At 43.7% G+C, this 20,747-nt stretch overlaps 2 protein-coding genes across 3 annotated transcripts in view; both read right to left on the minus strand.

Annotated features, from left to right (window-relative positions):
* Positions 1–63: 63 nt before the first annotated feature.
* On the minus strand, positions 64–13,378 carry acvr1ba (activin A receptor type 1Ba). The gene is made up of 9 exons (XM_083675850.1): positions 13,226–13,378; positions 5,352–5,591; positions 4,623–4,883; positions 4,278–4,508; positions 4,006–4,173; positions 3,748–3,904; positions 3,492–3,616; positions 3,178–3,308; positions 64–2,897 (listed from the first exon to the last, which is right to left on the minus strand). Exons 1-9 carry the CDS (start codon positions 13,287–13,289, stop codon positions 2,772–2,774), a joined length of 1,503 nt encoding a protein of 500 aa, XP_083531976.1. The 5' UTR covers positions 13,290–13,378; the 3' UTR covers positions 64–2,771.
* A 2,008-nt stretch (positions 13,379–15,386) lies between these two features.
* acvrl1 (activin A receptor like type 1) overlaps positions 15,387–20,747 on the minus strand; it is a 10,741-nt gene continuing 5,380 nt past the window's right edge. For both annotated transcript variants that reach the window (XM_083674931.1, XM_083674932.1), the window contains exons 6-11: positions 19,940–20,039; positions 19,201–19,347; positions 18,798–19,073; positions 18,273–18,470; positions 17,085–17,215; positions 15,387–16,931 (exon numbers count right to left, since the gene is read on the minus strand). In XM_083674931.1, the coding sequence (XP_083531057.1) occupies positions 16,785–16,931; positions 17,085–17,215; positions 18,273–18,470; positions 18,798–19,073; positions 19,201–19,347; positions 19,940–20,039 (999 nt within the window). In that variant the 3' untranslated portion in view covers positions 15,387–16,784. The remainder of the gene's footprint in view (positions 16,932–17,084; positions 17,216–18,272; positions 18,471–18,797; positions 19,074–19,200; positions 19,348–19,939; positions 20,040–20,747) is intronic.

Below are 20,747 nucleotides of genomic sequence, written 5' to 3' on the forward strand. Positions count from 1 at the left end.
TATTGGGAAGAAGCAGTACACACGCGACAGGGACTTGATTTATATTAAGACAGACACTGACAATTAAGAAAAATTGTATTTATTACTGTATCACTTATGTACACAATTTCTAACTAGTCCTGAAAAGATTTGTTTGACATGGTTTTTGAAATATTGAAAGTGTTTATGAACAGGACGTTCGATAATGGCAACAAACCAAACATGGACGGGAATACAGTATGACACAACCATCTCTCCCCATGAAATACCATAGATTACTCTCCCACCATGCTGTCTGGATATTTATCCCTCCTCATGTTACAGTAGCAGCAACATACACTGGGGTATTCACACCCCAAAATCCAAAAGAAAAAAAACAAATGACAAACATGAGCAGAGGAAACAAAACAACTCTAAATAAGTCTTTTACATCAGTAAAGACTGAGATCCCAGTGTTTCAAGACAGCATGCATAACAGGGGACTATCATTAGACTTGTATAATGTTTTAAGAGACCCAAGTTCAAGTGTTAATAACCGTTACATAATGCTGCTATGATTTATTCAAACCCATAAGTCCATTTGGAAAGAGCAGTGCAGAGCACAAGGATGACAAACTGGCTGTCATATCTTCATCAACTTGTCTGCCAACACAAATATACTCACATTACTAGCAGCCATTGCTGCCGACGAACATGCAGTTTCACATTACAGCATGTCCAGCTCAGAAGACAAATAGTGGCAGGTCAAACCTGGTCAACTTCTAACTAAATCATATTTCAAAACCAAACCTATGCTTGCCCTGTTCAATCTGAATGGCATTTTTTTCTGAATAAATACACATTGGTGAGACTTGAGTCATGGGTACATCATATTAACTATTCCAGTGTCAATAAAGGGAAGATGGCTAACATACAGGACATAAATAAAAACTGGTGTTTTGAGCTCCAACAAGCTTTCCTTAAAATGATCCTTCTCTTAAACAGCTGAACAGATATTTTATCCATTCATATATAAAAGTGCCTTTCCTGCAATAAAGGTCCCTAATCATGAGCTGCAGACTACAGTAGAAAGAGCTTGGATCAGTAGTACCATCAAACTGTTGGAAATGAACCGTATATTGAGCAATGGGGAAAAATCCCAACAGATGTTTTATGGGAGAAGAATTAATTTGAGTGACGACAACTGCATTTTATACAGATCTGAAAAGAGATACAATAATTCACAAATGCTTGAAGAAAAGGGGGAACACAATATCATCTTCCCTCAGGATACACAGATCTGATCTCCAGTTCTTCCCTACAGTTGGTAACCGTGCATGTATCCAAAATTGGATCCTCTAAAAGTACCATTGAAATTGATGTTCTGAATTAAACCATTTTCTGAAAAATGACCACAGCACAATGTGAAAAAAAGCAAAAAGATGTTCTATATACAAATCAAATATACCCAGAATCAGTAGTATCTATCGTAAAAGGAAACAACCACCATGATCTCTTTGCACAAAACACAATATATTTAAAAACAAACAGTATTTTTCATTGCCGTTCTATACGCCTCCTATTTGCTGAGTGTATTGGATGCCAGCAGTGATCTCAGGTGAAATAAAGGTAACGGCCTCAGTTTGATAATTGCCTCCTGGGTTCACTACATAGCAGGCCCAATGTTATAGCATGACATTAATGTATTGATGCCATCATGTCACTGAAGTTGCTCCAGTTTTTCCTTGATTCCATGCATCCTCTCCTATATTTGCTCCTTCAGACCTTCTCAAATATGTTTTTAAAAAAAGGAAACAAGGCCAGAGGACACAAGGAATCGAGGAACAATTTGAGATTCACCTAGTGTTGTGGACAACCCAGGACAACCCAGGTTGGCAAATCATGGACTGAATTCAAAGATGCATTGCAATCATCTTTGAGACACTGGCTTGTCATATAAAATCTCACAGTGTTCATCAATATGAAATAAACTATAAACAAATAAATAAAACTGTCCCTGCCAGGTTTCAAAACGACATAAATGAACCACATCTAACATGTGATACTTGTTAGGAATCACATACGAGGAGTAAGCTACAATTGAGTGCAAGATGGGCTATTCAAGTAGCAGAATGAACAGTCTGTCTGTTTGACAGTAAGTCTATCAACTGGCCAACTAGCTATTCAAGGCTATTCTGAATGCTGTAAAAGAATGGCTGTAGTCTGGTGATATATTGGGAGATGGCCATAGTTGACTTCTGAAGCCTTTTAGGGTTTCATCCTGAACTGTTGGAGAAAGAAGACAGTGCTTCTGCTACTATCCCACACTCTCACAACTGCAATAAAGCATGATGTTGCCAGGAAAACAGAATATAAAGTCATACGGCATATTCTTTAGCTTGACATTAAAGCCACATTATGATTGAGTCTTCAGGACATAGCTAGTCCATTGTGGGAAGTTATGATGTACAAAATATGAAACAATTCCTGTCACTGTACAATAATAATTCCTGCCATGGGAATCAAAATAACATTAAAACTAAACAGGGCGGTAGTGATAGTATGGTGGTAGTGTTTGTAGTGTGGTAGTTGGTGGCCCATGGATAGGGTGAAGGGTAGGGAAACACGCGGAGGGTTCTCAGGAGGGGCGGAGGGAGATTCTCAGTAGTTTTGGCTAAAAAGGTGAGGTAGGCCTTGTCACAACTTGGAGTGTGGCTTTAAAACACAGTTTAATCTGCAGTCTTTTGCCATATTCATTTCCTGTGGCGATCTTCTCTGGTTGTGTGATCTTCTCCACTGAGGCGTGTGCCCACTCAGATTTTGACGTCCTCCTCAATGCTGAGCTGAGACAGGGTCTTCTTAATGCGCAGGGCTGTGAGCCGGGCTGCTCCGTTAGCATACCAGCACTCCCTCATGATCTTCCCCATCACGCGTAGGGACTGGGGAGGGGGGGAGGGGGGAAGGAGAGAGCATGGGTTAGGGTCACTCATTTTGTTCATGCCAGTTCCATTGTTGGATATGAAATGTTTGTATGTGTTTCGGTAACAAAATTAGGTAAAATTAGAAAATACTGCTTCATATCAGTAGAAGACTAAACAATCCATAAATAACCAATGTGTCCCAATCGAAAACAGTTGTTATACAGTTTCGTACAAGCAGTAAGAGAGTTGGAGTATGCCGACTCTCTCACTGAGCTGTGCAGGTTCTGAGTGTTTGTACCTCATAGCTCTGCCACCAGTTGGGCACGTTGGGCCTCAGCCTCTGGTCACACACCACCTTCCTCATCTCCTCTATGGAGGGGTCAGAGGGCACCAGGTCAAAGTAGGGCAGCTGGTAGTCTTCATGGATGCCTGAGGGCACAGGGAGAGCCTGGTCACACACCTCATTACATTTCTCCTCCGCTGTAGTTTAGACTGAGAAATATTTTTATCTTATATTTTGTATCATGGTTTCATCCTTTTAAAGTGTGTTGACTTGCATTTTAAATATAGAATAATTTTATTTGATGACAGGAGTCGGGAGTGTGTCTTTACCTCCAGTTTTGCATCGGCGTGCTATCTCCCAGTAGACCAACCCTAGGGAGTAGATGTCCGCACACTTGAAGGAGTCAAAGTGTTTCATGTTGATGGTTTCATCTAGAACCTCTGGAGCCATATACCTGAGACAAACACATTGATATACATCAATCAGATATACATCTTTAATTTTAAGGATATTTAGAAAATCTATGTACTACTGATATGGTGTGACTTGTGTATACACCAAGTTATGGGGCAGTGATGTTAATACCTCTTGGTGCCCACACGCTGGTTGGGGGCGATGTCGATGGTGTCAGTGATTGACTCGTGGCGCACGGCAAGCCCTAGATCAGCAATGGCACACATGCCATTCTTTTTCACCAGGATGTTTTTGGATTTGAGGTCACGATGTGCGATGCCAGGCTTACCTATAGGAGAACACACAGAGTTACCCTCACATAGAAATGGAAGTTGTGGTACCAATAAGGGTGAACATTTATGGTCTCTATTCATATGCCTGCTTGCTCACCCTGGGTTCCCAGGATCTCCATGTGCAGGTGTGCCAGGCCGCTGGCAGCGGACAGTGCCAGCTTGATCATGCCCTCGATGGTGACGGAGTAGTAGTTCAGGTAGTCAAAGAGGGAGCCGTGCTCATGGTAGTCTGACACCAACCACAGCTGTGTCCATGTGCCATTATCTGAGAGAGAGAGGTATGGGGAAGGGACGGTCAACCAATAATAAGTCATGTTCTCTTGAATCTCTATGGGCATGTGGAGGGGTGGTGCTGTGGTGGACACTCACCTTTGTTGTCAGCGGCGATGAATCCCAATATGTTGTCGTGGCGGAGCATGATGGTCTGGTAGATCTCGGCCTCGCGGAACCAGGAGCGCTCCTCTCTGGACGAGAAGATCTTCACTGCGACGTCTCCTCCTCGCCACTTCCCCCGCCACACCTCCCCAAAACGCCCCTTCCCGATGATTTCCTGCAGCACGATGGTCCTCGCCACCGTCCGCTGCACAAACAGGGGCAGGCCTGGAGGGGGCAGCAGGGAGCATGTACTTATTACAGATATTGCTACGATAAAAGTTTATGAAAAAATCCTTAGTGTAGTGTGTGGCTGGAAGCGGTAGCTAGCTAGGTACCCACCGGAGCCTGAACCAGAGGTGGACATGTCGTAGATGAGGTCCTGCAGGGTCTTGTCCTTGGCCAGATAGAGGTGGTCACAGGAGGGGTCCTCTACCTCTAGCCTCTGCCTGTGGCTGTAGGCCCTCTGGTGGTGTTGGAAGAGGAACATGCCCACCATCAGCAGCATGCACAGCAGAAACACTGGCCCAGCGATCACCGCCACCAGCTCCACCGGCCCCCACGAGCCCCCGGAGCCCACCCAGCCCAGCTCCTTCTCTGGGACTAATGGGGGAGGAGAGAGAGAGAGAGAAAACAGGGTGTAAGTGCTACCATCTCTCCAGTCTTACCAACAGACAAGGTTGAATTTCAAAGGGACCCCAAGTACCTACCCCCCTGCACTTCTATAAATCTGAGACAATCAAATGGGTATTAGCGATATGGTAATAGCTTCATCTTGCCCAAGGTTGAAGCAGAATTTAGCAGAAGTGTTCATTAGTCAATAATAGACACATTCACCCCCTCCTCCTGATGTTCCAAATTGCCCATTTGAGTAAATTCCTACAACTCCCATGATTCCCCTCTCCCTCCCACACAAGGTCCTTCAGTTGAACAGCGCAAGAGCTAGCAGCTAGCTGCTCTCTGGGAATCACTGGCATAGTACAGCCGGGTCAGAGTGCAAAAAGTCTTGTCTGAGTGCACGGGAAATGACAGTGAGATCCAGAGAAGATCCAGCCGGGACAGGAGCCTCACCAGTGGGGACCTTGAGGTCAACACTGTTGCAGAAGTCGGTGTAGCAACAGTGTGTGTTGAGCAGGCCCTCAGCGCTCAGGCAGTAGAAGGGTTGGCCAGGGGGCACCAGGTTGTCACGGGTGATGCAGATGCGCACATGCTGCTCGTGCCCCTGGATGAAGGAGGTGGAGGCCATGCAGGCCCCGTCTGTCTCACACACATAAGCCGTCTTCTCACAGTTGGTGCAGTTACATCTCAGAGCTGTGAAGAGGAGATGGAGAGAGGAGTCAGGTTGGGCAGTTACAACACATAGCTGAAAGAGAACAGTGAGGGGGGAAGTCGAGAGATGGGGAGAGGGGTTAATGGCTGCTGTTTTAGACATGAGAAAGAATTCAAGTTAAGAATTGAAGTGTTGAGTTTTGTCCACCAGAGGGCATGCTAAGACAACAATTAGGACTACGCGTTCAAAAGACTACCCCAGGATAGAGTCCCATTCAGTTAAAAGAGGAGCCAGTGTGCGTGCAGACTGGTTTAGCAGCAGACGGCCCCGGGTGAAATCAGATCCTTCACTGCAGATGAACCCAAACACACTCGGTGGAGATGAAACTGCCCTGGGACAGGGACACAGTGAAACCCAACAAGGGGAGAGTGCCTCGGCCAAATCCCCGATGCAGCATTCTGCTCCTCACAGAGAGCAGAAAGAAACCTCAGTTTAATGAGAGGCTTTTATTAAACACAGACAGAGCTCCTGCAGTGAGACCTATTAAAACTGAAGAAAAGTCACGTTGCTCTAAGATCCTATTGGTCTTTTATAATAGGCTAACGTAAGAAGGTTCATAGAGGAATAAAATAGGGCTAGCTAGATCCTTGACTGTTGCAAGTCTGTATGCATCTTGTGCTTCAAACTGTGCCAAAGCAACTAGTAAGCCCTGTGCTAACTGATTTGATTTGCCCAGAAATGTGATTGTGCGTCATACTCTTGCTTCCCGTACCAAGAAGTCAGTAAACAGACCTCTCTCAGTATCCTGCAGTCTCTGGTATAGCTAATGAAGGCCACGCTAGGCAGGCTGGGTGGGGCTGCTGTGGGACAGGTATTCACATGGGGTACAAAACAAAAGGGAGTCGACTGAACTCACTGATCTCCATTCAGTGGCAGGGGAGGAGCGGAGGGTCTGATAACACAGGGGTGTGAGTGAAGCGTGACAACTCGGAGCTGATCCAGGAACAATGGCTGGGTCACTCGACACAAATCACTGTGGCTAAAGAAAACAACACTCAGGAACAAATGGCAACGCATTTAAAACACGGGAGACAAGAGGGTGGATTTTAGGACCGCTCACTCAAAGAAGAGCTTCGCTTAGTTAGACCTCGACAACTGCTGGAAGAATTAAAAGAAAAAGAGGGTTCATGGTTTGCTCTGAGGCTTCAGCTAATCCTCAGTCTCCTCTCCCTGCAGGTCTCTCTGACCTGTGAGCTCACTCAAAACTGTTGGCACTAGATTTCCCCCAAAAGTCTCAATATATAAAAAATCTCTGTTTTCCCTCTGCAGATCTCCTTGCTTGTAGTTTCACCACTCTCTCCCTGGGATCCATGAATCCATCTCAGAGTTACACTTTCTCTCTGTGAATAAAGTCTTACTCAACACACTCATTCTCTCACGCATATTGTGCCAGATGTGTGACAGGATCCAAGTGGCCAAACCCCACCCATGAAGTCCATGGGAGTGTTTCCCACAGTTGAACAGCATGTTTGCATGAAGTTGTAACTAACTGGAAAAGTAAGTGGAGTGAGTCTGTGTCTTGGTAATTCCCGTCAGCGTGCGGCGGCTCCTGGAGCCGGGAATGTGGCAGGAACTTTGAGTGGAGCATGTCCAAATTCCCCACAGTTCACATGCACATGGAATTTCCTGCAGATTACACAGAGGTGAAGCGGGCCCTGATAAAGTTGGAAAAACAACCCAGTGCCACATCCTCTTCTTAATCTGGAGCCTAATGGGAGTAAATAGTTTCACTAAATAAGGAAGAGAAGGCTGGACTACAGCCCATGTACCCAGACTATCCCGTACAGAGGACGACAGGGATCACAGAGGTCTTCAATATATCAATGACAGTGTCAAAAGAGAGATGAACCATTTTTAAACTAGGCCTAGGCTATTCATGAAAATATATGTTGTTTTCAGTAACATAAGCTCATCTGAAAATCATTTATGGAGGACAGAAAATGCTTAATTCACCTGTTGGCAACGGACAGCAGTACATGCATACTAAAGAAATGTGTCCAAAGAGGGGAACAACCTTCAACTTTTCTTTTCAAAAGCATGCACAATACATTAATATTCAATGCAAGCTTTTATAGCAAATTAAGCTTTAAAACATTATTCCTTGGTCTGAAGTCAGTGCCAAGCCAATGTGTCCTCACACACAAAAAGGATGAGGCATCGTGACTTCAGGTCATCTCCTCTATCCTGTCTGATACTGATGGTTATCTGGACACAGGAGCAATTCTTTCATCTTTCAACTCTGGTTTCACAGAAGCCACACACGCATGCACACACGTTAGGCAATATCCAGATTTTTCATACCTTCTTACTTTCCTGGCAAAACTGTTGTTAACACTCACATTTTCACAGGTCTGGCCATTTGTTTACTCCCTCAGAGTGCTCAGGTCAAATGATTTATTGTAATTGTTGGTGTTGCCTATTGTTCTTTCACTTGCCATTTCCCCACACCTCTGTGGCCACCGTAGCTAGTGATGGAAAACAAACTTGTCTACACTGAAACTGATTGAATAACAAAATGACTATTTAGCCCTAAATTACAATGGCCACGTCCGGTTTCTTTTCTGTGGTTGCCAGAAAAGAACATCAAAATCATCCTGTGTTTTTTCATGCCCTGATAATCAGTGATTTTGAAAGCAGTGTGAACAGTAGTCCCCAAAATATTCAGATTTAGTAATGATCTACCAAGAAGGTGCTGAAAATCATACTGGCCGTATTTCAAAATACCCCGGTAAACGGTATTATCAGACACCAGCCCAATATATATATAAAAATAAACACACGCCATACACTTTGTGTCAACACATCCATCATCCTGTGGGTGAGGGGACACGGACAGACAGAGCCAAGACACAGAGGAAGGGAACCAAACATGGCTGAAACACACAGCCTTCTCCTCTTCTAGCCTCTGGGTTGTTAGTGGTCTACCACAAGTTTGGGTTGTGGTCAGTTCTTCTAGTTAGGGGCTAAAACATGTCTGTATCTGCTTTGTAGCTTGGGCCCTACAACACAATACATTAAAGATCACAATTTCAAAGAATAAGCTAAAAATAATGACTTCATAGTAGGCATTCTAAAAACCAAGCCATGCAAAATGTAAGTAAGGCATAAAAGCAGCAATTTTGTACTAAATCTCTTTCATGTACAAAAGAGCAGAACAGACAGTATCAAACTGCTATCAAAGAAGTAAGATGAACAAAGTAACTCAGCAGCAGTTATTTACCCAATGCAAGTTTTATGCATGTCTGTTTACAAAGTACACCATATTGTGTGTGCTCGGTTTAACAATTCCCTTGCAAGTTTTGTGAACGGATGGTCTCGAGTTAGGCTCTGAACGGGTATGGCACCAGAGTCCAGCAGAGTGTGTGGTTGGAGTGAACTCTGCTCTTGTATCCACATAATTGGTGGCCTTACACTGGGTCTTTGTGTGGAGATTAGGGGGACATGAAGAGGGATTGGACTGGCCCTGTTTGAACAAAGAGCAGGAGAGGGCCGCATGGAGTGGAGGGGGGAGGGGTGGTGGCGACGGGGGGTCACAAGCCCCTGTGTTTTGGAGATAGACAGGGAGAGGGGAAGAGTACAGATAGGCCCGGACAATTGGGGGGGCCCAGCTGTGAGGGGGGGGTCTGCTAGAGTGCCCAGCTGTGACCGTCATTAAAACCCAGTCTAGACTTTGACGAAGAAAAGGAGGGAAGAAAAAAAATGAGAAAATGTAACGCAGGATAAGACTCCTTTCAGCTGCAAGTGAGAAGTTCCTCTCATTCCGTTCATGTCGAGACAGGAAATGGCAGACATAGTAAGGAAGGGATTAATAAAACATTGTTGCCATAACCAGCACTTCCCTAATTTGGATTTAGTTTATGGGAGAACATTGGGAGATTCCAAAACCACAGAATGAGCAACACAAACCTCCTACATTCTGATTGCAGTGACTGTGTGTGTGTGTGTCTTGTGGTTGGAACAGTCAGACCTGACACAATGGGAATTCACGTTAAAATGGCAATGCACTGTCACAACACAGGTGAACCTCAGAGTTATGACGAAGTAATTGGAAAATATTTAAGCTTGCTTGAGGTTCAGAATTCTGAGGGTTAATGCTTGCAGACAGTGCTTGTGAGCAGTGAGCACCATTACCAAAATGCACTAGCTGAAATTAGATCCATACAGCTACCAGACGCCACCAGACGAGTACACACACACACCTAATCAATGCTCGGCAAGGAGGAAAGTCATTACCTTTGTCCCATCGCAGGGTCAGATTACTGGTCTGATTCTAAAAGCGAACGGTCGGGCAGCTCCTACAATCTCTACCACTGTCCAGTACGAGCTGGTTTCCTCAGTATCCCAATACAGTTCAAAGACAGATTTCACACCTCGAAAGAGACAAGTGTGGAATGGAAGGCGAGTATCAGGTTAAGCACCATAGATATGACACAGAGTATGAGCTCTCTCCAGAGTATACAGTGACAAACAGTACAGTTGTAGAACACCATAACAACAACTAGACTACCTATGTATGGTAGAACAGCCCTTTGCTTCAACAGAACCAACATAGGATTCCTCCATAGCGCTTCACATGATGGTAACAAGACTGAGTGTGCTTAGAATTGGAAACAATAATTCACAATAACCCCCCCCCCCCCCCCCATGTCACAGAGTTGGTACATATGAGGAAATAAATGGTATAAAATTGTCAAGAAACAAAGGTCAAAGTGAGTTCCACTCTTAAAGGAACATGAACGTAAACAAACCAGCCAGTCGCTAATTCGGAAATGGTAAGCACACTTCTCCCTGAAGCTCCTTGTAGTTTTCAAAACCATGTGGTTACTCACAAACATGTCACTCGGTAAAATCAGATACCTAGCTTTTAATCTACAGAACGATTAATACAGAATACAACAGTTATCATGGACCCGGGTCACTTAGAGGCTAGAAATATACACACATCAGCCAAATGCGGGGGCGGGTGGAGGGACGGACGGACAGACAGAGACAGACACGCAGACACACACACACCTTTTCCTGTACATTCCCTTGGCTCTGATCTAAAAGACAGGCATGCACATGTTTGAATCTGACTTGATATGCTCCCCTTTCATTTCCATAACATCATTTTGACATGAAACAGCTCTCCCAGCACCTGTAGCCTAGTTTAGCGCTTTAAATAGTTCTGTTTACAAGGTAGGAAATGGAGGCCTTTTGCTGCTTCAAATAACGTTCTCTGTGATTGCATGGAGAAACATCAAGCAAAGAGACATATTGGCAGCAGGAGGGGGTTCTGTCTGTTTCCAATGGCTATAATGGGTACAGGAGATGCTATAGATAGCTTTGGATATTCAACCAAAAGCTTCCTTCAAGAATACAGACAATAGAAGCCGGTCTGTCATGGCAGAGGGCATTAGGAAGCATAAGTGGGACAATAGGTAGGCTAACACAGTACAGATACCATTCTGTGATATACAGACTTGGCTGCACTGTGAATCTAGGCCTACAACAGAAAGAGAGAGAACAGAGTGGAGGAGGAAGAGAAAGAGAGACGCACCCTGCCTCACGGCAGTCTTTCTGGCTCACAGGGCCCGTATTACATTGCTGTTCACTTTTCCTCACTCAGGCACCTGATTACGTCATAGGGCAACTAGGGATCCTAAACACGAGTGACTCCTAAATTCCATTTGTGCCATCCATACGTGATTAATCTGTCCGTGAGAAATCCTACCCTGTGAGTAAGGACTTATAGTTTTCCCATGCTGTCACAAACCTTTCTAGCTACTGTTAAGTTTGTCTGGATTCAGCCCTGCCACGGCATAATCCATTACGTGGTGCGAAACTCTGGCTCCAGACAGTGCTGTGGCCCCCTCTTCACACAACAGCCCAGACCAGCTGGACAAACCCATCATCAGCCCCCTCTCACTGGTCGAACACTCACACCAGAGTGTTACGTTTGAGTAAGACAGTCGAACGGTCAACTCAGGTGCAACCCATCCATCCATCATTATTTTCCAATCAGTCTCATGTGAAATTTGACCAATCTAAACCAAGGGGTGGAAAAGTTTCCCTCTGATTCTTGGAAGTGGAATGTGTCACCCAACACAGGCCTAGGTAAAAATGGATCGTAGCAGACATGAGGTATTAACATTTGCAGATGGGGTTAAGTTTGTCTATTCCTTTTAACTTTTTTCTAAGTGGCAAGTTGCAACATGGGAAAACCTTCACATGAAGAGATCACAGAAAGAGAAAAATAACTGGAAGTTGGCCCAACGTGGCTCAGCGCTTCCCTGTGTCTCAAATTGAAACTGGGATTTATTCAAAAGAAAAATCCATATTTCAGCTATTTATATTAGAAAACATAAGTAGAATAATATTACTTTTCAGTACACAATCAGAAACAAGTCTCTTGGTGCAACATAAGCCAAATTACAGATAGGCTATTCATTTAAGCTCTGGATTTGAGCTTCAGCTGCTCTGTGCAGACATGGGGCATTGAGGTGGCGGTAGCCCCCTTACTAGACCCTGAAAAGACCCCATTCACCACATTTCCATTACAATGAACCCAGACTTCAACTTTGACTTCTGTCTGGGTCTATTGAATGCATTGCTGCTGTCGCACTCTGCCAGCTTTCCCTGGTTAGTGGTCACAGAACAGCCTTTTCACTCCTTACATACTGACACCAATAAACTTATTGTTTACTTGCACCTACCCTAACATTATTGAACAGACCGTTGACTACTCTGTGTACTTTACACTAGTGTTTTTAGATGGAGAAGACCACACATGGAAACGGCTTTCAGCTGAATTACTCACTTTCTTTCGTGAGATACCTTGCAAAACCTGTTAACCATGTTACCTACGGATTAGTTTGGCCTAGTCAGTGTATTAACTGGAAAATAATTGCACAATAACAATTACAAATGGACATATGACTTGCCATCCCTCCCCCACATGTACAAGCCGCCTCTCGCTTGTTTGGTAAATATTATAGCATAACACAGGCGCACAAAGATAACTATGATACCAACACAACAGTGAGGACACACACACACACACACACACACACACACACACACACACACACACACACACACACACACACACACACACACACACACACACACACACAATGATTACAACTCTCAAAAGATTCCTGCTAGCTCGCAGCCACCTGTGATTATTTTTGCTATTCACTAAGATATTGACACCAAAATGAATATAGTAGCAACGGCTTTGAAACCTGAAATTGGCGAGCTACACTGAGCTCGCGCTCTTGGGAAACAAACAAAACGCAAGCGCGTGTTGGCTAGCAAACTATAAATGGCTAGCCAGCCTCACTACTCACTGAGCTGTGGAACTGGTAACGTTCTCACTGATACCGCTCAGTCTAGTCGTGTTAATTCATGCATTAGCAGCGCTGTATACGCAATTTCTATGCTGATTTCTGATTTATGCAAGCCAACGTTGGCTAGCAAGCTGTGCTGTGGTTTACAAATCCCACACAGCGCCATGATGATCGACAGGCGATGCCTCGTCCAAGGCAAGCCGCCCTTACACACACACACAGCACAGTCAGATAAATAAAAACACACCAAGGCAAAAGCCGGAAAAGCACATGTGTTATCTTACCGTCGCCGATAGCTAATAACCCAAACAGGGCCAGCAACGTGAAGACAGTTTGTTTTAAAGCCATTTCTTCAGGATTCCCATCGCTTCATATTCAATCATTCAAGTCTAGTATTGTCAACACTGCCAAACCTAAAACACAACCACACACCATACACCACCGGCAGCCAGGCGAAGTGATACAGGCGTAGTTGAAGGGGTGTGCTTATATTTAAAGGGGAGGGCTTCTTCACGTCTCAGCCGCCCCTTTGTTGTTGTAAGTAGTCCCCTCGCTAAATATAATGAAAATCAAGATTAGAGAGCGAGGCTGTTAGATTAGGACAAACATTAGGACATTACTTTTTTTTTTTTTTATCAAATAAAATGTATCAGACTAGGCGGGGATGTTTCTTCATAAGACAAACCAAAAGAGAATCTATTATAATAGTTGAAATCCTGAGCAGAATCTTAAAGAGAAAATGACAATGTAGCATCCAATACAAACCTTTTATGTAGGCTATATGCCTATATCGTTTTATTTTTTTAATCTTCTACCTGACAAGGGTATCTTTTCAATGACCATAAAAATCTAGGGTGGAAGTTATTGTTGAAACACACAATAGATGTGCTGCTGTAATGTGAAGAGTCTCTCTCTCTCTCTCTCTCTCTCTCTCTCTCTCTCTCTCTTTCTCTCTTAAAATGTTTACAGTCTGAATAAAGAATCGAGCATCAGCGCTAACTCGTGATTATAATCTGGTTACATAAAAATGCTCAGGGTCACACATGTTCCTTGAGTTCCTTCTATTTTGGGTGTGCAGAGGATTCTGTGAAAGATCATTGAATTAAAGTGAGATACACTTAATTGTCTTAATGAGAGTAGGCAGGTCCGGGATGCATTCGGCAGACTGGAAGTTTTATCTTGCCATGCTGTTATCACCTGTCCCTTGACTAGGGGTCTCACTGCTCTGTCCCCAAGTATAATTGTATCTGCTTAGTCTCCACAGTGGGCTTATATCCAGCCATTATCGAGCTGTCCAATTTATCTCCAAAATGTCTTCAGTGCACACTGTCTGCTATTCAAATACTCCTATCTAAGATGGGCCATTTGGAATTGGCCCACAGAGGGAGGAATACACAGAGAAGGGAAAGACAGGAAAACAGTAGGGCTCAGCGCTCTCAGACGGGGAGCTTTGCCTCTCTGATACTTGAATAACCCCCCACAGTGTTAAAAATAACCACCTCTTCATCTGACTGACCAGACAGACTGGGGCTTTGATGAAGTATTATCTCCCTGGAGTTTGTTCAACACCAGGCAGACAAAGCCATCCACACACACAAGCTGAGGTACGTATACTGAATGATCAATTCCCGTCCACACTCTCACAAAGTCATGTTCTTTTGTTGAATGTACAGTATGTATGCGTAAATAATGAATACGAGAGTTTCATAACATGTTGGGTTCTTTCTATTTAATATGTTTTCTCTACTATTTGTGAAGAATAAGAGAGTCTCCAGAAAATGGCTAGGAGTGAAATTCACTTCACTTTACACTAAATTGACCATCATCGTCAGACTATGGTGTGTAAATTCAGTCCTTGTGATACAATGAAACACAGGGAGTATAAAATACCTGCTATTGTGTATGCTTGTGCGTATGTGTGTAAGTGTCTCTGTGTGTGGGCAGTTTGTCCCAAGAATACAAGCATTTGGTGTTCGCATTTTTATGGAGAGGATCTGCCTGATATCTATCTGTGTAGGAATAAATATAGATCTGGATGAAATACGATCATACGGTTCAAACTTCTAGATTATATCTCTGAATTGTGAGACAGGTTTCACTGAAGCCAGTGAAACTCAGAAATAATGTTTGAAAGACATTTTTTTTTAATTAAAAACAAAGTGAATAAGCAATAAAGGGCAAATTTCGACAAAACAGCAAAGATAATAGCCTACCATACATTCTAAAACACATATTTTTGGATGACTGTGCTGCTGAACGAAAACTCGGCATGAGACAGCACTGCTATGTGGAATAGATCATTTAGTGTCTGGGAACCTCTAGAGTACAATAGGAAAACTGCATGCTATTTTTCACCTACCAGCATCTTGAGACCAATATGCGCAGACTTGATTAGAACGACGAAAATATGTTAATCTTATTTACTATGAAAAATGCAATACCCTGTTTTAATAATGTCATGTGTCTTTTATTTCCCTTTTTAGCATTGTGACTACTTCTGAACTCATGGCAGTGATGGTGATAGCACTTATTTGTCAAAAGTGTTGCATAATACAATATCATTCAAAAATAAAATAAAAATGTAAGAAAAATACATGAACATAATCAATATCCATATAACATCATACAAAGCACTTTAACTTTGAGCAGCACCACACATTTACAGTAAATCCAATGCTGGTTGAAGATACAATATTCTATTGTTAGGATATATATGTACACAACTGATTCATTAGCTCATTAGATTCGATAGCTGATCTTATCATGGGTAAGAGCTGACCTAATGGGAGCATTGCCAGGGTATGTGGCCAGCTCAAAAGGTTTCCAGGAAATACAAAAGAAAATCAATAGGTTCCTGTAAAGTGCATGGAAAACAAACAATACACGAGCAGGAAATTAGGAGTAATTTGCAATACGCATGAAAAAAAGATCAGCACGGTCTATATTATTTAAGATCCTCTTGAAGTCCTCTGTGTAGGTCATTCTCTGAAATGTGGTTATAGCTGAAACTGCAAACTATGTTTACATAAGACAGCAAAGTAGTTCAAAATAGTATTTGAGTGATAAGGGAAGAAGATAGAAACAAGTTGAAGATCCTCATAATGTTCATTGCAAATGACCCTAATTGGTCTCACTCAACCGACTGTGAGACATTCCCAAAGCATCACAGGACCGTCATCATAAGGAAACCCAGCATGACACATCTGCAAACAAGGTCTGACCCAAACATTTCCCCTAACCTCTGAATCAGGTTGCCTCTGAATGAGGACAGTGTCTCATCTCTGTCTGTGTGACTATCCATACACCACTACACTATCTGCCAGTAGGGAAAATTAGGTAATGACCGATTGTTCTGTCTGTAGCAGACCAGCCAAGTCCTATTGGTCCATGCTTGTCCAGTCCAAGATGTTAACAGATGAATAAGCCAAAACAAATACATAGAATCCCTTTGTATTCCTCCTGAAATGATTCAGTCTTCCCCATAGGTTGGAGGGGACTTCTTAGAAAGAGGCACCAGAAGTATGGGACACGGTGAGACTTGAATAGTAGGATAGGAATGAGATTGGCCTTGAGGGCCAGAGCCTGTCTCTCATCCAATTTACATGTAAAAAACCCCAACAACTATAGGAAAGTGAGTGAATGTGAGTGAAAATCTCAAATATAAATTCTATGGATTTGTAGGGGTACAAAATGCAAAAATAGGCCCTGTTTCAAACATGTACGATTATTCCACAGAGGAGCCCAGTCCAGTATTTTGGTCTGTAGGTTCACAAGTCCTGTGGAAGAGAGAGACTAAATTGTTTTCATGTCTGCATAGGTTCTGTGTAAGTGTAGAGTTCAGTTCTAGAGGTCCTGTTTGAGTTTCTCTGTGCTGTAGTCACTGTCCTGGTCCAGCTTGGCAAGGGTCTTTCTCACACGGAGGGCCGTGAGACGGGCCGGGGCGCTCTGGAACCAGCATTCTTTCATTATCTTGGCAATGGCCGACAGGATCTGCACGTGGAGAGAGACACAAGACCACACTCAAATTCACATGTGTTTCAACATAATGTGAGTGGTGGTGTTTCTCGATGTATACTGCACAGTATGCGATGTGGTATGATGTGTGTGAGTGTGTGTTCAGGCTACTCTGGCTGGATGCCTCACCGGGTGGGAGTGCAGTCTGTTGTGCAGACAGGGCCTCTGCTGGTCCACACACACTACTTTCTTCATCTCCTCAAAGCTGGGGTCAGAGGGCACCATGTCAAAGAAGGGGGGGCGATACTCCTCCACAATACCTAAAACAACATACATGATCACAGATGATATATACAGTTAGTATGGCAGCTAGTACAGTATGTCAGTGATCACATACCATCTTAATAATGACTACGGTGGGGAGGATCGTGGGAGGATTTATAGGGAAAATTGCCAACATCGTGATGATGACTTTTGATAAACTAATCAAGAGAAATGGAAGTTGAGAAAATGTCAAGGAGATTGAGTGACCACTGTATCTACATTAGATCAGATGAGAATTGGATTGTAAATGCAGGCGTAGTGTTATATATTGTAGAGTTAAATTAGTGTATGTGTAAACATCATACAGAACTGAAATAACATACTTGGAACTTCAGATAGGTAGAGAGTGGGAGAGCTGGGCTGTATATGGGACTAAAAAGAGAGCAGAGAGAGATATGGGATCCCTGGAGAGTGCATTGTGATGGAAGAGCTCTGCCTGGCAGTGCTTGTGTGTGTGTGTGTGTGTGTGTGTGTGTGTGTGTGTGTGTGTGTGTGTGTGTGTGTGTGGGTGTGAGTGTGAGTGTGTGTGAGTGTGTGGGTGTGAGTGTGTGTGTGTGTGTGTGTGTGTGTGTGTGTGTGTGTGTGTGTGTGTGTGTGTGTGTGTGTGTGTGTGTGTGTGTGTGTGAGTGTGTGTGCGTGTGAGTGTGCATTTGCGTGTGCGTGTGTGTATGCGAGCATCTGGACTTTGTGAGGGAGAGTGCTGACACGAGATAAGACTGTTTATAATTACTGGACTGCTAATCATGAGAGAGGATAGTAGAGACAGACACAGACTTGGTTACACACACAGACAGCCAGATAGAAAAACATTGTAGTGTTGAGAGACATGGATGAACTCCCTCCTACACATTCTCTAGAGATTTAAGAGTTCTAAGACTAATATAATGTATTTTCAATAAAATCTGCTCAAGTTAGTGGTAGTGAAGGTAGTGAAGCATCTATCCCAGGCTCCCTTGGTTAGCTTTTGTTCAGATGTGGCTAGTACATGTTTCAGTTATTTCAAGTAAAGCAGACCACTCTTCCTTTATCCATAGGCCTGCTGTAACTGTTTACCATTGACGATGGTCCTGCGGGAGATCTCCCAGAGGACCAGTCCCAGGGCCCAGATGTCCGTCTGCTTGTAGGACTCAAAGATGTCCATGCGGATGCTCTCGTCCAGCACCTCTGGGGCCATGTAGCGCTTGGTGCCCACACGTGGGTTGTTCCCCACATCCAGGTAGTCACTGGTCTGGCAGTGCATCACAGCCAGGCCTGAGGGCATAACAGGACCGCAGGAGAAACACACACAGGGTCAGCGTGATCACCGGTCAACTCTGACATCACATATGATCACATATGATATGACACATGTGTGACCTGGTAGGAAGGCTGCCCATATGGTATCTCCAGGTTTAACATGGTACATTAGCACTCAACATGTTTGTTGTGATGAAGATCTTTGTGTGAGGCTTGAAATATTGCCTATACAATATTGTACATACATTAAAAATCGAAATACAGGAGGCAACAAAGTATGGACATTGCCCTCATTTCTCTCTCTCTTTCCTCCCAACCCCAGCCTCCTCCTTCTCCTCTCACCCAGGTCAGCAATGCAGCACTGGCCATTCCTCTTGACCAAGATGTTGCGGGTCTTGAGGTCTCGGTGGGCGATAGCTGGCTTGCCCTGGGTGCTGAGGATCTCTGTGTGGAGGTGGACCAGGCCGCAGGCCACAGAGAGGCACATCCTTAGGCAGCCCTCGGGGTCCAGACTGCTGTACTGTAGGAAGTCATAGAGGGAGCCCAGCTCATGGAAGTGTGTGATCAGCCACAGCTGGGTGCTGGAGTTCTTCGATGTCATGTCAGAGGCTATGAAACCTGTTGGAGGGGTGAAATAGATTCCCTTCAGATATTGACTACTATTGGTAGGAAACAGAGGAGTCATTGTTTTGTTGATATGTGAAAGCGTAAAAACATTGTACTAAGATGGATTCTGCCGACTCACCCAGGATGTTGTCATGTCTGAGCTGCACAGTGTTGTAGATCTCTGTCTCCCTGATCCAAGACTGCTCATCTCGGGAGGAGAAGATCTTCACGGCCACGCTCTCGCCCATCCAGGTGCCCCTCCACACCTCTCCATACCGGCCCTTACCTGAGGGACGGAGACAGTGAGACACAAACCTTACATCAGACTTATACTTATCAGACACACACAAGAGATGAAATGGGTTGGAGTAAGAAATGACCCTATGTTACTACAGTTTTTCTCAATTGCTTGAGCACATTTCTTGAATCAGTATTTAACTTTTCAAAACAGTGAACCCTTCCCCTAAACAGTTAACATGTTTGCTAAAACACCACTTTTGGCAAAATGCACTCTCAAAACTTAATATATGTCACAAAAGCAAATCAGTGTATTAAAACAGTATCCTTTGTCAAAAGAAAATTCTACTATATAGTTTATGTTAGTACTGCACCTGTTATAGAAAATATATTTTCTTACAAATCTAAATCAAATTCATCTAAAATATTCAAAATCAAGCAGGTAGTCACAAAAACAAAAATGAGTGAGTCAGTGAGTGAGTGAGTGAGTGAGCGAGTGAGTTATTAAGTGGGTGAGTGGGTGAGTGAGCGAGCATGCGAATGCGTAAGTGAGTGAGTTAATCTGGCTGTAAAGAGACTGAATGAGTGAGTCATAGATGGACGCAGTGAATAATAACTTAATATAGAGGAGGGCATCTCACCGACACACTCGACCAGAGAGATCTGTCTGGCCATTGTCCTCTGGACCAGATATGGCAGGCCTGTTCCACTGCCTGATGTACAGAACTCATCAAATATGTCCTACAGAGACAGAGAGAGGGTCACACACCATCCACTCACACTAATACAGGCCTGACAATTTCATATTTCTTGGCAATAAGGAGCCTTCTATCAGGCTCATTCACCATGACTATAAGGTGTAATTAAGCTGTATACAAAGTCACTAGACTGAGGACTGAACCTGAGGCTCTCATTGGGCAATGACCACAATAGCATTGCTAGTAGATTAGTTTCATGTAGCCATACCTCCAAATCACAATGTTCTCCTCGCCTCCTTTGAGGTCTGGAAAATTCTAGATTAGCCGAACTGGCTTGACTGAACGATCTGAGAATGACCTCGCAATTTCATTGGATGTTACATTCCAAGAACCCTTCTCCATATGCTTCTCCAGATGATTGCTTGTTGTAATATGCATCGCCCATGCTAACTTGCAACATAGAAGAAAATGGAAGAATACCTGAAGGAAAAACTGAATGATGTTTTGCCAGACGTGTGCTCCATACACAACATCTAGTCTATGAAGGCATTAGGTATTTTATTGGTTTGACGTGTGGCGAGGCATAATTAATTTCAAACGGGTTTCCACTCCTTTGTACAGAAACTACGAAAGCCTGATCTCAACAAGGTTAATAGTTGACCAATAGCTTACAACTGAACCTACACAGTATTTAGTAATTATGTCTGCTTTGTGTCTACAGCATCAGTGATTTAGGTAGGTGGTGGTTCTT

Source organism: Argentina silus, assembly GCF_951799395.1.
Source record: "Argentina silus genome assembly, chromosome: 8".
NCBI classification, from domain to species: Eukaryota; Metazoa; Chordata; class Actinopteri; order Argentiniformes; family Argentinidae; genus Argentina; species Argentina silus.

Bases quoted from the DNA above. Each gene is read 5' to 3' on its own strand.
- acvr1ba (XM_083675850.1), bottom strand. From the start codon at position 13,289: ATGGCTTTAAAACAAACTGTCTTCACGTTGCTGGCCCTGTTTGGGTTA. The intron at 4,509-4,622 runs GTGGGTACCTAG...TGCCCCCTCCAG, and splicing joins CACCTCTGGTTCAGGCTCCG to GCCTGCCCCTGTTTGTGCAG. The intron at 2,898-3,177 runs GTACAAACACTC...CCCCCTCCCCAG, and splicing joins ACTGGTGGCAGAGCTATGAG to TCCCTACGCGTGATGGGGAA.